General features: G+C 41.9%; 1 protein-coding gene across 14 annotated transcripts in view; it reads left to right on the forward strand.

Moving 5' to 3' along the window:
- Positions 1-14,269, forward strand: part of ZBTB46 (zinc finger and BTB domain containing 46) — a 56,213-nt gene that overhangs the window by 33,325 nt on the left and 8,619 nt on the right. For 9 of the 14 annotated variants that reach the window (XM_040576096.1, XM_040576097.1, XM_040576092.1 and 6 more), the window contains 4 exons: positions 291-572; positions 6,524-6,696; positions 7,825-7,876; positions 7,970-8,281. In XM_040576096.1, coding sequence (XP_040432030.1) covers positions 291-572; positions 6,524-6,696; positions 7,825-7,876; positions 7,970-8,281 — 819 coding nt within the window. The remainder of the gene's footprint in view (positions 1-290; positions 573-6,523; positions 6,697-7,824; positions 7,877-7,969; positions 8,282-14,269) is intronic. The other 5 variants (XM_040576104.1, XM_040576103.1, XM_040576105.1 and 2 more) reach the window with 2 other exon arrangements.

The raw sequence follows: 14,269 nt of genomic DNA on the forward strand, positions 1-14,269 counted from the left end.
ACAGGCACCTCTGTGGCGTGTGGGGCGACTCGCTAGTGTACCTGTGGGGACGGGGATGGCTGCAGGCAGAAGGCTTGAAGTCCCCCGGCCACGGGGACCTGTGGGCGGCCAAGTTCATCTTTGGGCTCTTGGAAGAGGAGAGGGGAGAACGGTGCTCTCATCTGAAAGGCGAAAACGGGTTGTGAGCTGGTTCTCGGTAGTTCAGACCCACACCTGCCACGCACGCACGCACGCCTTGTCATGTCTCACCTCAGGAATTAGTGGCTCTCTGACAGTGTCTCTTCACACAGGTGCCGACGTGGCCGTGACGGAGCCCAGCAGCTCCGACAGCCGAGTGGAGCGCTCGGACCCCTACGCCAACGTGGACGAGGCGCTGGTGGGCGGCGAGGCCAGCTACCTGTCGCAGCCCCTGACGCCGGACAAGGAGGACGCGCTTCAGGCCGCCACCGTCGCCAACCTGCGGGCCGCCCTGATGAGTAAGAACAGCTTGCTGTCCCTGAAAGCCGACATGCTGGGAGAGGACAGTTCGCTGCTGTTCGAGTACTTACCCAAAGGCACGCACTCTCTCTCTCGTAAGTTTGTGTTTTTGTATTTTTTTTTTGTTTACTGGTGCTTTAAGTGGAGTCGTTAGTGAGGAGAGAAGAAAACGCAGGTCGCTGTCTCGTTTAGTACTGCCGATGTGTTTGCATCTGGTTGTAAGTTCTGCCCAGTCACACTTGCCATGAAATTTGGAAACGTGTTTCTGGTATCGATCCAACTTAGCTGGATCTAACAACTAGTTAGCAGTGCTAACTGCTGAAGCTGTGGAAGGAAAGCGCGTGGTGTGTGCGCGTAGCTCTTGGTGTCAAACGCCTGGTTTACTTGTTTGCAAAAGGAAGTTACAAATGAAATACAAGTGTTTGAGTCCTTTTGTACAAATGTTTTGAATCCAAAACTGACTGATATTGAAACTGAAAAGGGGGAAACTTGAACGTTCATAGAAACGGTTACAATGTTGTAGATGGTGTGATCTTTACTTTCTGCTATTTCTGGCAGGATCTCTAAGTAACGGGCAGCTATTAAATTGTTTTCTTACGCTTATGCATGGAAATGAGTGTTTCTCCGTGGGTGATCTGTCGGATGCAGCTGATTTGCACCAGCCTGTGTGGACAGCCTATCTCTCAGCACATTTTCTTCATTGCTGTTGTAAAATACTTGGATTCCCTAGCACACAAAGAAAGAAAAATTATTGGTGCTGCATTTTAGTAATACTCTCAAAAGATGGGGATATCTTCTGTGACATAGTATAGAGCAAGCAGTGAGTTGTAGTACTGTGTGTTCGTTTTCAGCAGAAAAAGAGTATTTTCATTTATACTGAGAAAATTGACCAATTAAATAGAATAAAAGTTCACTTAAGATATCTATTACATTTTTATTTTCCTCAATGGCAGAAAAGAGAACTTGTAATGGTCACCTGGGTTGCATGAAAAAGGGAAATAACTGTACGACATAATGTCAGTCTTGGAGCCTCTTTTCCCTTTACATGTCTGAACAGAAGAATTTATATTTATTTATTTTAATCTGTCTGAATTTAGAGAGAAAATAAAGGTTTTGTATCTTATTCTGCAGCTTATAGGTCTGGGTGGAATTGCTAATGCAACATTCTTGTTATTCCCACAGTAGTTCACTTACTGAATGATCTCCAATTAAATCAGATTTAGAAGGTTCCAGCTAGGCTGCTGTGTTGAAAATCCCTTCGTTGCAGTAATCCAGCAAAGGTCCTCTGTAGCAGGCTGGCGTGCAGTGAGAAGAGTGCCCTCAGCTGGCACTGGGGTGGGGTAGGAGCACAGATCACTGTACGGCTGCGAGGGAGATTTATGCACTGTGTGTTAGAATCTGTGATTCATGACAGATGAAATCAGTGGTTTTGTCTCTGTCATGATAAAGTGGAACAATGATGGGACTGCACTCCATCCGTCATCTCCTTCTTGGTTGAAGGATTTTAGATTTTCCTTAAAAGCTGATGGACCACTTGGCTTAAAGACAAATGAGTATAAAGCAGCCATAAATTTGGGCTGGAAACTACAGATTGCCTACCCAGCTGAGAAGTGGAGTTCCCAAACAGGCATGGTATAGGCAGAAGTCCAGCTGGATCTGAAATAAAGCCGGAGAGACTTAGAAGTCGGGGTAAGCGTTTGATGGATGCGGTGACTCGGGAGGTGCCCTCCAGTCTATATTTGAGGTACCTGTTTTCCAGCCTTCTTCCTATTACTCGGATTTCATTCAGCTAAGCTTTAATTAGCTCATCTTTCTGGAAGAGAATTGCTTAAGACAAAAAGATAAACTGCTCACTTTGTGTCTAGCTCTCAACAGTAAGTCGATGTGGCTGTGGCTTGTTAAGAGAATTTTTACAGAAGCAGGGAATTAAGGGATGTATTTTTTCTTTTATGTTATTCAGATCACAGCTATCTATTTATTTTAATCACTTGAAGAAGATGTTCTGATATGACTCGCTTGTTTTTAAGTGGTCATTATTGAATACAATAGGACATCAAGTTTAATGAGAATTTTCAGCATAAAAATGACAGCGAAGCAAGTGATGAGAAGAATATGGAGCTCTGAAAACACAGCCTAGGTTGGTGCTTGCTTTGTTAGGTGTTCTTCACATTTTTCTTCAAACACAATTTGAGGATATTGAGTCATTTTAAGTCCTGGGTTGTACCCAAAAAAAAGGGGGTGGTGGGGAGGGCAGGAACACAGCGAACGAGATTCTTTTTTTAAATACAAAAACCAGCACAGTGTGTGGCAATTCTCACCTGCCCGATTTGAAAAGGAAACCTACCGATCTCAAGAATTTTAAGTGATAAATCTCTGGAGTTTAAAGAATGTAAAATGTATTTCGGATCTTAACTGCTGTCTCTAGATTGTCTGTGTTTTCTTAGGCGCTAATACGGTGAGTAACTGACTCAAGCAGTGAGTTTAACATCTATTTTTCTTTTCTGGAGGAAAAGACTTAGTTGAAGTGGAGAGATCAGAAGAGTATATTATGCATGTTTGGAAACGGCTCATCAGGATTGTAAAGGCGCCATAAATCTCAAAGTTACCACATACATTACAAGTTTTAATTTTTCTTCCACATAGTTCATACTGTTATAAAAGTTAATAGAGGATACCCCAAGGTTTTCATTTTACCTCATGTTCTTTTTTTCCTAATTCAGTATATATTGTAACGATATATGAGCTGTGAAATTACTTAACACTCAGTTAATGGAAAATGAAGCACAAGATGTGGGGAGTTGTTGTCTTCTTTTAGAGGACCATCGCTGCATCACTGCGATACAGTCAAACTTAAATACAGTATTTCTAACGTTAACCGGTTCAAACTAATTTAAAAACTGAAGAGCAAAGTATCTTGCCATCCCGGTGATAGGATTGCCAGATAACCTGCAGCTGAATGGCTTTGAGAATTCATGAAGCTCATGGCATATGGTCAGGATTGACTTTATTACCATGCTAGTCAGAAACCGAAAGAACGTAGCTTTTGCAGGAAAAAGTAAGTATCAGATGTTCATGGGTAACACTAATGTCTTCTTGGGTATTGTTAGTTAATGAACCTGGGTAGCTTCTTTTTGGGGATGTCTTCTTTTCAGATGAGACAATGTTGTTGTTCAGTTTTCCTCATCTTTACGTGTTTTTACGGGCTGTCTGCTAAAGGTTATTCTTCGCCGATTCCAACGCCAGCAGTGCCGTTGTACTCCGCTCCTTTGTCTAAGAATGTCTGTTTTATTTCACTGATGGTACTGAACTTTGGTGGCATTGTTATGTGCGGTTCCACCACATCTACAAAACTCTCAAAGGCTTTAGTTGAATGTTCTCAGAAGTTTTTGCCAAGTGTAATCAAGAGGATGAGGATTTTAATACTCATTAGAAAGTGAGTTGGTTACTTTACATCCTTGTGTTCTCATTTAAGAAAAGAAAAGAAGCCTTTCAGATTTTGGGGTGATTGAGTCTGACTGCCATAAAGAGCAACTCTTCCACATTTTCGGAACAGTACATTGCACACTTCTTTATATGTCTAACTTTGGCTTTTCCTGTTTACCCTATTGCAACTGAAACTGTTTATAGAAGCAATTCCTATGGAGCGTGTTGTCCAAGTGATTACATGGTACACAGAGCCCTTTTCTTTTGGGCAGACCAGCTAATACTTTATTTTTAGTTAGCGGTTCATCGGAGCCAATAATTTATCCTTGCACTAGATGTTAAAGGAATACATTTTACGCAGTGGTCAGCTCTCCCAAGTGGGAGTTAAAGGTATTCACTTTGGCATGAAAATTTTGTACATGGTAAACCAAGATTTAGGGGAGAATGGATGTAATTTTAAATGAGATATAATAACCTTTGCCTTTGTTTGCCACAATAGCTTACTGTCCAGCTGCCAGAGAATACTGTATTCATGTAAATGCTGCTAAACCAGTGCATCATCTTCCATACGCAAAGCTGACTGAAGGAACGCACTTGTAATTTCTGGTTTAGAAGTTAAATTACTTTTCAAAATTTGCATTCATTGGATTTTAATGGAGGGAAAAAGGTTTCTCACAGTTCTGGTCAGAGCGGGACAAAACGTGAATTCGGGTGCTGCTCGTGTTCCTGTGTACGAAGTACGGGTCGCCTTTGTGGGGTTCTCTTCTTGTGTTACTTGCACTAGTCGAAACCAAATAAATATTAATGATTGTTTTAAAAAACACATTTGTACCTTTTTGCTGTGTTGTACCTGTTTGTGGCTCGTTTTGGATGACTGGGTTTGTTTCTCCTTGCTCTGTTTCATTGCTCATTCATTAACTCGCGCTTTAAGAAGTGTGCAGTTTCTTAGGGACCTGTGTAACTCCAAAGGTGCTAATAAGGAATTAATCAAGTCGCCCCCCCCAGCTAACCTCACTGCATGCCAGAGCACTGCTTTTGAGGGAAGCACATACCCAGCGCCGCCTGTAAGCAGCCTGAAGTCCCGCTGTGCAGCTGCAGCACAGTCGGGACGGTCTGACTCGGTTTGGGACCTCCACACCCAGGGAAAAATGTGGATGGCTGGGCAGGAATTCTGTGGCCAGCCTGGGGACATATTCCTGGTAATGGTTTCTGGCAGGAGATACTGATAAATTCACTTCCCCCCCCATTTTTTCCCCTATCTTCCCTTTATGGGGTTTTGGCACTTTGGTACCCTGCCTTTAAACTAAAACAGGAATAGATGAGCCCCACCAGAACAAAAACTTGAAGTATTGTTATCACACTTAAACAGAGTTATCTAAGTTGTGAAAGATTTCAATCTGCGATCAAAGCAGAGGAAGGCAAATCAAATATCCAGTTTGTGGCACTAGAGGAGAATTTCCTTTGATAGCTGATTTAAAAAAAAATAAAACAAAAAGTTAGGTTTGGGATTGTTCGGATTTAAAAACCTTTGTGCAGTTTCACTTGAATGCTTTGTTGGGACCCTGATCGCAGTGTATTGTATTCAGGCAAAGTATAAACTTTGACTTGTTATTCATAGCTGCATTTAAGAGTGTGGGTTTTTATGTGCATAAAGATTTCAGTCATACTCTTTTGTATTAGAAATAAAAAGACTTTAGGGCACAGTTTGCTTTAAATATGAATTTGCTTATTTTTGTGCAATATTTGCTTCTGATTTAGCTTGCTTGCTTTTCAAAAAAAGAACACCCAGCCGGCTCAATACATCATTGCAACACACAGTCAAGGTGTTTGTTAATGTTTGTTCAACTATTTGTAATGTACACCGGTCGTGATTATACGGTCTCCATTTCTGTATGGATTTGTCATTGATTGTCAACGTAGTTTTGGGGATATTATGTACTGTTTGGCTATTGGGACAGTATGGGTAGGGCAGGTATGACTGCTTCCATCAGACAAATGATATGTTTTCCTTTTAACTACAGCAGGACTTTAGGATGTAACAACTGTTGGGTAGCATTCAATAGCTTTGTACAACTATTTGAACGTCCATGCTTGCTAGGTACAGAGTCAAAGCAATGCATATATATACTTCTCATCTTTTGTAAAGCACTTTGAGATCAAGGATGAACAGACTGTGTTAAATAAAACACTGAGGTCAAATCTTGAGATCTGAAGCTAAATTTTCAAGAAAGTTTAGTAGCAGAACGTTTGTCGTGTGTATGTTATTCAAAGATTTATATGTACATGTTTGAAGTGGTGCTTCTCGAAGAAGTGTCTTTCAGAAATGTGATTGCTCTGGATATTTGTGCCACACCGTACTCCTTTCTCCCACCGGACTCCTTAGTGGCCATGCCATGGGATAACTCCACCGCATGCATCTCACACAGACGAGACGTTTTGGGTGGGGAGGCTGGGTTAAAAAAAAAAAAAAAAAAAAAAGCCTGGCATCACTGTACTGCTGCATTCCCTCCCACTGCCAGAAGATAAGCTGCGAGTGCTCATTCACTGCCTTTTCAAGGCCTTTTTAAAAACCACCAGCTGGTGCTAGTTCACGTGGGTGAGATTCGTTTCCTGTGTTCCCCAGGGCCTGGCACCAACTTGAATCGTTCAAGGGGCGAATGTGATGGCAAAGTGGAAGCACCATCTCCCCCGCTGCCTTCATCACACCTTGCCACTCAGAGCCCCCCTGCGATCTGCTGTTCTGGTGACATGTCACCAGAAGCCATGACAAAAGGAGAGATGCCTTCCTCAGCCCAGGTAAGATCGTGGGGTAAAAAATCCAAAGATATCTGTGTAGTTGAACTATCCCCAGTTAGGAGTACTTTGAAAGACTGTAATATCTTTTATTTGATCTATTAGCTGTTTTTTAAAAAGATAAGGTAATTTTAAAACTAGAAATCCATTGAGGTTGGGGCTGGCATAGTTCTTATTTTCCCCTTTCAGCCTTACCTCAACAGAACGTGCATTCAAAATACTGTATTTATTTTTTTAAAGAAAAGAATGTTAAAGAATATTAATAATGGCATAAAGGTAGCCAAGTGCCCAGCTCTCCACTGCCCATTTCTGGTGTTTTGAATTTTAGTTTCTTGTAATGATCTAGATAAGGTTAGAAGCAGACTGTATTTATTAGGAGTTAGGAGTTTGACATAAAATCCATACCTTTCTGTAGCTTTTCTTAGTTTTCATGTTTTTCAGCGAGACTTTAGTCCCATTAAGCACGTGATGGAAGCACATAATTTCCTTTGCAGTCACAGTAGTGCAAAGCGGGTTGCTGAGATCGGCTAGCAGCCGCCTCCCCGGCCTGCAGCAGACCTGCCCAGGCTGCATCACACAGTGTTGCCATCTGCCGCACGCTGGCATATTGCAAATGGGTTAGGGAAAAAAAAAAAAAAAAATCAGCTTTTATTTATAATGTGGATTAGCAATGCCAGGGAGCATTGCGTAAAGGGAACCAAGCAGAACGTGTTTGTTTTGTATGGGCTTTTCTGTGTGGACAGAGAGATTAGCTGCGCGGGGCAAGGGGAGGATTTTCTGCTCCTTTCCTGTCTGCTAGAAATCTTCTGTCCTTGGCTCTTACTGGCCTGAGTGGGAGCTACAGATGCTGTGGGGCACTGGAAACTGAGTAGTGACTCAGTTACTGACTTAAACAGGCATGTTGATTACTGCCTTTAAGCACCAAGTCTTGCAGAATATGGTCTGGTTAATTTAGCTGCTTTGACAAAGCTTTGTAAGGTGAAAGCTTTGTGAAGGTAAAGCTTTGTAGTGTTGCCAGGCCCCCCTTAAACAAGGGACGAGGCGACTGATAAGATGGGAGGGTAAGCACTTGCTACGAAGATGCCCTCCTGTAAATGCTTGCCTTAACCTCGGTATGCTTTTCATTTGCAGGCCGCTTACGATGGATTTCTAGCACTTTGGCAGTTTAATAACTCTGACACAGGTAAGTAGAGAGTAAAAATACTTATTTTTAATTACCATTATTTTATGCCAGAAGACAGTGATTTGTACATGTGTGTGTGTATTTCTGTTTTAGATCCATGTTTTTTGAGGTCTGAAGACATGGACTTAACTAACGATGGCCTGTTCCTAGATTCAGCCCTATCCAAGAGACTGACCTGTGGCTTCTGCAGGAGGGTTTTTGAGTGTGCCGAGAAGCTGAAGGAGCACATCCACGAGCACGCTTTCTCCATGATCTTCCCGTTCGACTTGGCTGCCTGCGCCTGGCCTGGCCTCGCCGACGGGGTGCCTGCTGGCCAGCTCGCCCGCTTCCAGTGCTCCAAGTGCCCCGCGAGCTTCACGCTGAAGTCGAACATGGATCGGCACGAGAAGACGATCCACTTCAACTGTAAGAAGATGCAGTGTCCTAAGTGTGCCAAGCTGTTTCGCGACAAGACAGACTTAAACAGGCATCTCATGTCTGTGCACTCGAATGAGCGTACCTTTGTGTGTCTCTTTTGTGGCAAGGGCTTTGGTACACAGAAGAACCTCACTAACCACGTGAAGGTGTGCTACCTGGCCTCTGCCCAGCTGGGCGGCCTGGGGCTTTTGGACAGCGTAGAGCAAAATGAGGAGCCTGAGGAGGTGTAGCTGCTGTCGCATATATTAGATGTTTCTTTTAAACTAGGAAAAGCAAACTGTTTCCTTGTTTTCTTGCTGCAAATAAACTTACCGCAGATGTAACATAAGAGTGATTCCCCAAAACTGATCAGGTTGATAACGTGCTGGTTCCAGATACTGTGTAACTGCAGCCATGGTGCAATTTTTCTGTAAAGATAACTTTTGTCAGTCTGTATAATGGCACTTTGGATATTTTATTGGTATGATAATATGGTGCACTTAGTATCTTAAACTTTATTTATCAGTAGATCTCAAAGTGCTTTATAAAAGAAATGGTTATATTTTTTTCTTACATTCCCTACGAAAATAACATACCTAAACTTGTGAGCATGTGTTAGCAGTAGAATTAATAATAGAATTCAGTCTTCAGTGTTCTGCTCTAGTGCTCTGTCCATTAGAGAATTCAGGCATTTCAGGGTTTTTCAGCTCGTGATGAGCTGTGAAAGCACAGGGTTGCTTAGCACTGTAAGTTGTTTATGAAATCTGTGTTTCTGTCTCATTTAAAAGAGAGGGTGGAAAGCATGCTGCTTGTTCACATGTGCAACAGGGTGTGTCATTTGGGCTTGAAAATTGTCACAAGGTTTGTATAGCTTAGTACTTGATATGTTTGAGCATCTTAGGAGTTCTCAAAAATATAATGAAGTAGGGCTGGGGCTTTCTGGAGTTCTGTAATTTTTTTTGACTAATTTGTTTAATATAATTGTGTTAGCCAAGCTGAATCCACGTTTTTGAACTTGAGGATTTTTATAGAAGATCTAACTGTAAGGTATGGTGTACATACAAAATCAGGAGTGGTTGTTACTGGAAGGTAGAAATCTTACTGTAATTCATATTTTGTTACATGAAATTCATTTATTTTTTTAAAAAGTTAAATATTTACATCTCTTGCTATATATTTACATGCAAAACCAGATTATAGTAACAATTAAATGAAAGTGGCATAATTAAGTGTAGTGCTCTCCAGCTGCACTGTGCAAAGCACAGCTTGTCAGCAGTTTGAGCTTTAGTGTTGCATGTCTTGTAGCCTTGCTTTCCTCAGTGTGCAAGGCATACAACTAAGGAGACTAAAGCAATTTCTTTAGAGGTCTTCAGAAAAGTTAGTTCTCTCAGTACAGTTGCATCTCAGGGAAACAAAAATGCAAAATGGTTGTGCTCAAAGTGGACTGGAGCAGCCAGGAGGTCTCCAGTAGGGAATTTCTTGCAAGGCGTATTCCTATGGAGTGGTGGACGAGAAAGACCTGCTGTTGCCTTCTGCCCCATCCCTGCAGAGAGCAGATGGGTTACGCTGGTGTAGGGCTGCTCTGCCTATTCCTGCTGGAAGCCACAGCTTTAGGGATGCAGGTCCATGCTGCACAAAGGCTGGGCTTCTGACAGCTGGGAAGCCAGAGTTTCCCAGCTTGCCTTAGCTCTTACTCTTCATTTAGGAAGGGTGTAGTCAGAGCTGAGAATACTTTCATGCGTAATCATTGCGATACACCGTACTTTTTTCATTTTTTTTTGTCAGCATCTCATTCATTTTTCTTGTTGTTGTTCCCATCAACTTCTTTGGCATCGTGTCTAGTTCATAGTGTGTTAGCCGTTCTTGTTACAGTTGTCATCTTATTAATTGCCTCGTAATTTACTTTGCTCTTAAGTGATCAGCAAAGCGAGACAGGAGAAAGGTGAGTGAGAAGAGAAAGTTGTTACCAAAATGAGTCTTATCTGGTAATTTGGGAGCAGCATGGTGGGATTTGTCTGAATCAGAGAAGCGAGGAGTCAGCGAAAGTAATTTCAGCAAGTTGTAAAAGCTTTTGTTCATACCGTAAGAGTTTCAAAGACATTTCAAGTTGGTTCACCTTTTTGTGCTGCAAATTTTTATGCCATTATAATATCAGTCAGAAGACTGACTTCTGTAATGTATTCAAGGGACAAAAGGGATGGTGTTGGAAACCCAGTCACAGGCATCACAGATGCGATGCGACCCGTATGTCCAGCATCGGCACGTGTGCTTGCCCAGTCACATCTCACCATTCTTAATTAAAAATTATGGCAGAATCAACTATTTCAAGGTTGTGACGTATGAACCTCAAACTGTATATGAAAGTGCTCATAGAACTTTTTCGAGAACTTGAATTCAACATGGAATTATTTTCCTGCAGTCAGGCCAACTCATTATCTCTAGCGGAGATAGAGGTTTTCCAGTGTTTACCCTCAGGTTCAGGAGCAGATTTTTTGTTTTTTAGTAGAATCTTAGGGTATGACCAATAGTGTTTGCATAGAAAGCTTTTTAAAAGGAGGATTTTTGTTTTAGAAAATAGGAAGACGATGGGAATCGAAAATTTGATAAATTGCATATTTCTATTTACAATCTTAAATGTTAGGAGGATTAAGTGAGCAAGAATGGTCTTAAAGTTTTTGAGTTCTTCATAATGCACAAATGAGCGTAGTATTTCAGTGTTTATTAACTTCTTATTGGTTTACACAGTTAAAGTAACTCCATCAGGCACTCCATTAGTGCATCAGGGGCTACTTCATTTGACAGCCCCAGTGAAATAATTTTTCGAGATGACAATACCAAAGACGTGTGTTTTTTTTTCAAGCACTATTGTGTTGGTTTTACAAATGCTCATCTTCTGTAAACATTTCAGTGAAGTTAAGTACATACACTGTGATCCTATTTGTATTACTTTCTCTGGTTTGGGTGCTGTTTTTCAGACAGTAGCATCCGGTAGCTAGTCACCTGTGGCGCTGCTGTTCATGGTCTCAATGATCTTGTTAAAGATTAGTTCCTAGGACCTTAATGCTGCTATGAAATACTGTCATTTAGACAAAAGATTATACATATACCAAAGTTGGTATGTTGTTCATCAAATATATATGTCGTAGGTACATATATTTAGCAATACTGTGGAAGTGTTAACTCTTCAGTAAACTCTTCAGTACAGTTATTTTTCTAACTATGCTGTTATTTTTCAGGTGTTTACTTTTGTAGATACAAAAGCTAAATACATGGCTACTTGGTGAAAAATAGCTTTCAATAAAACTATAGCTGCAACAAATGTTTGTGACTGTTTTTAAATATAAGCATACTGGAAGCTAAAAACGTTATCCTGTAGTGATTTCAGATGATACAGGCGAAAGTAAGCACGAGGGATAATGGCATCAGAGTGTTACTAGCGTGATGTTGGGAACATGTTTGGATTCTGACCTAAAGACTCGCTTCTCCCACTTGATAAATGGAAGTAGTTAATTGGTATGATGAGTTTGTAATCCTTCTCTGAAAGTGTATGGTTTTGTTGTTCGGGGCAGGTGTGCAATTACGCGTCCTATCGGTGTGGACCCGATCTGATTGTGCAACCAAAGTGGGGTACACACGTCGGCGTCTGGGTGGCTCTTCGTGCGCCAAAGTAGCGTGTCAGCGCTGCTGCTGTGCACCCGAAGGTTTGCAGTTGCCTTTTCAGCTGCTGTAGGAGCTCAGGCATAAACTGAAGAGAGAGATTTGGACAGTAAGGGGCAGAAGGCAGCCACACTTCTAGGAAACGACAGGATCAGGTACATCTGGTGGTGTAGGAAGTGGAGGATTTTGCTGCGTTCCCTTCTCGTAAGCACTTTTCCTTTGTAATTGTGGGCCCTGGTGGTCTTCTTGTCATTATTTTCTGAAGTGAGGGGGTTAGACGTGGTGTGCAGAGCAGCTCCTCTCTGCTAGCTGTCTGCCAGGGGCACTGGGGTGGCCGTGGAGCAGAGTAAGGAGCGTTACGTGACCTCTGTTGGCTTGGCTTGATCAGCTTACAGCTTGCTTACCTTGTCTAGACTGCACGGTAATAGGTTTACAGTGATCCTGGGGAATATAAGTGCTTGTGTGGCCTATCCCTAATGCTCAAGCAGTTACAAGATCAAACTGGAAACATGTTTACCATAAGTAGCTCTGTATCATAAACCTGAAACTTGCTTATGACTTCCAAGTGGGCTCCTTGCCTCTGACCATATAGATGGGGGTGTCAAATCCAAAGGAGAAGACGCAACAGAAAATTATTTTCCTGTAATATAAGTTTTTCCAGGAAGGGAGCAAATAGAATTTCATATTCTAGTTGTTTCCAAAAAATAGTCTTGTAATAGGAAGGTAGGTATGTGGCAGGAGAAGGACTGTGTGGGCCAGCTGAGTTCTTGCGGTATCAGCAAGAGCTCGCGCAGGGCTCTGGGCATTGGTCGTGTTCATGCGGCTCTTCTCGGAGGTTCTCAAGGCAGTGCGAGTGCATGTGCGTAGGATCACTCGAAACCAGCCTTGTAAAATTCTGCCTGGCTGCAGTGAGTAATCCTTAGTGACAGGTGAACGAAATATTCTTGGCTTTCGCTGTCCCTGTCATCATCTGTACTGCAGCCATGGCCAGGTGAGTGGCAGGTAGGCTTTTCTTTTTCCTTGGGCTAGAAAGTTCTTGACAGCTTTACAAACATGCTGTTAGAAAGAAAGGCGTCTGTGGGACAGAGAGAAGGAGTTGCTGAGCAGCCTGGCGCAGCGAGTGAGGGGTGTAAAAGCGTTGGATCCAGTTGGGAGTGTTGTTACACGGCGGTGCAGTGCGTGCGTTTTCTTCCAAGTAGTCAAATGCTAGGACAAAATTCGTATCATGGCAGGCTTCAAGAGCTCGAAGCTTGCATGTAGTCTGCATTAGAACAACAAAAAAAATCATGTTGGAATACTTTTCTAGGATGAGCTTGTGTTGAAGTGTTTGTTTTGACGATGAGCTTGTGTTAAAGTGTTCGTTTTGATGGCGAAAGGTGGTGGTAGCTTGCTCAGGGATATCTGAATGTCAGGAGCATCATCCTGCAGTTTTCACCAGTTCTACATGAGCAGGACATGTAGTTAATTACAGTATTGTTTTATCTGTATTGGAAATACAAGGCAAAGTAAACTGTAAAAAAAAAATATATATTTTTTTAAAGCCCACAAATTTGGCACTAAAGTAAATAATGCCGAGTACACAGGCCTACTGAGTTCTTTAAAACAGGCCCTCTGTGTTTCTCAGCACACACTTCGACTCCCTGGGCATTATTTGTGGTATGCCAAGAGCATGCAGTGGACTTTCAGCTAGTAGGGTGTTTGTGGGGGATAACCTTTCAAGAAGCATCCAAAAATATTGCAAAGTATTCAGTATGTTAGAAGCCTGTACAGTAGGTATGGTGTTTCCCTCATTCCCTTAGCTTTCCTGCACAGACTTTCATTTACAAAAACCCATTAGCATACATGCTAGCATACTTAAAATGATTAACTAGAATTTGCTTTCTTTTTTTTCTCCTTGTTATGTAAACAATATACTGCTTTGGGAAATTATGATAATTAGGACAAAAGTGGGTGAAAATTAACATATTAATGGAAAGCAATAGAATTATTAGAAGGTAGAGATTTAAAGTCACATCCACGTGGACAGTCATTTCCAAATTTCTGGTGGGTGGATGTCCTCAGGGGATGGCAAATATTCTGTTTTCACCTGCTGTATTTTGCACATTACGCTCTCATTTTGTTTGGAGAAGGAAATACCAACACAGCTGCTATGTGCATTCTTCTGACAAATTAGACCCTTGGGCTGTCAGTACTGTGTGTATCCCCCGAGTCTGCTTTCCCCTCGCTTCGAAGGAGATGACAAGAAGAAAAGAACCAACAATGTCAGAATAGCTTCAAAAAAAATTTCATCATTTTCTAGCTCAGCAAAATACGATTTGGGGAAAAAAAAAAAAAAAAGAC

Source organism: Cygnus olor, chromosome 16 (assembly GCF_009769625.2).
Source record: "Cygnus olor isolate bCygOlo1 chromosome 16, bCygOlo1.pri.v2, whole genome shotgun sequence".
Classification (NCBI taxonomy): domain Eukaryota; kingdom Metazoa; phylum Chordata; class Aves; order Anseriformes; family Anatidae; genus Cygnus; species Cygnus olor.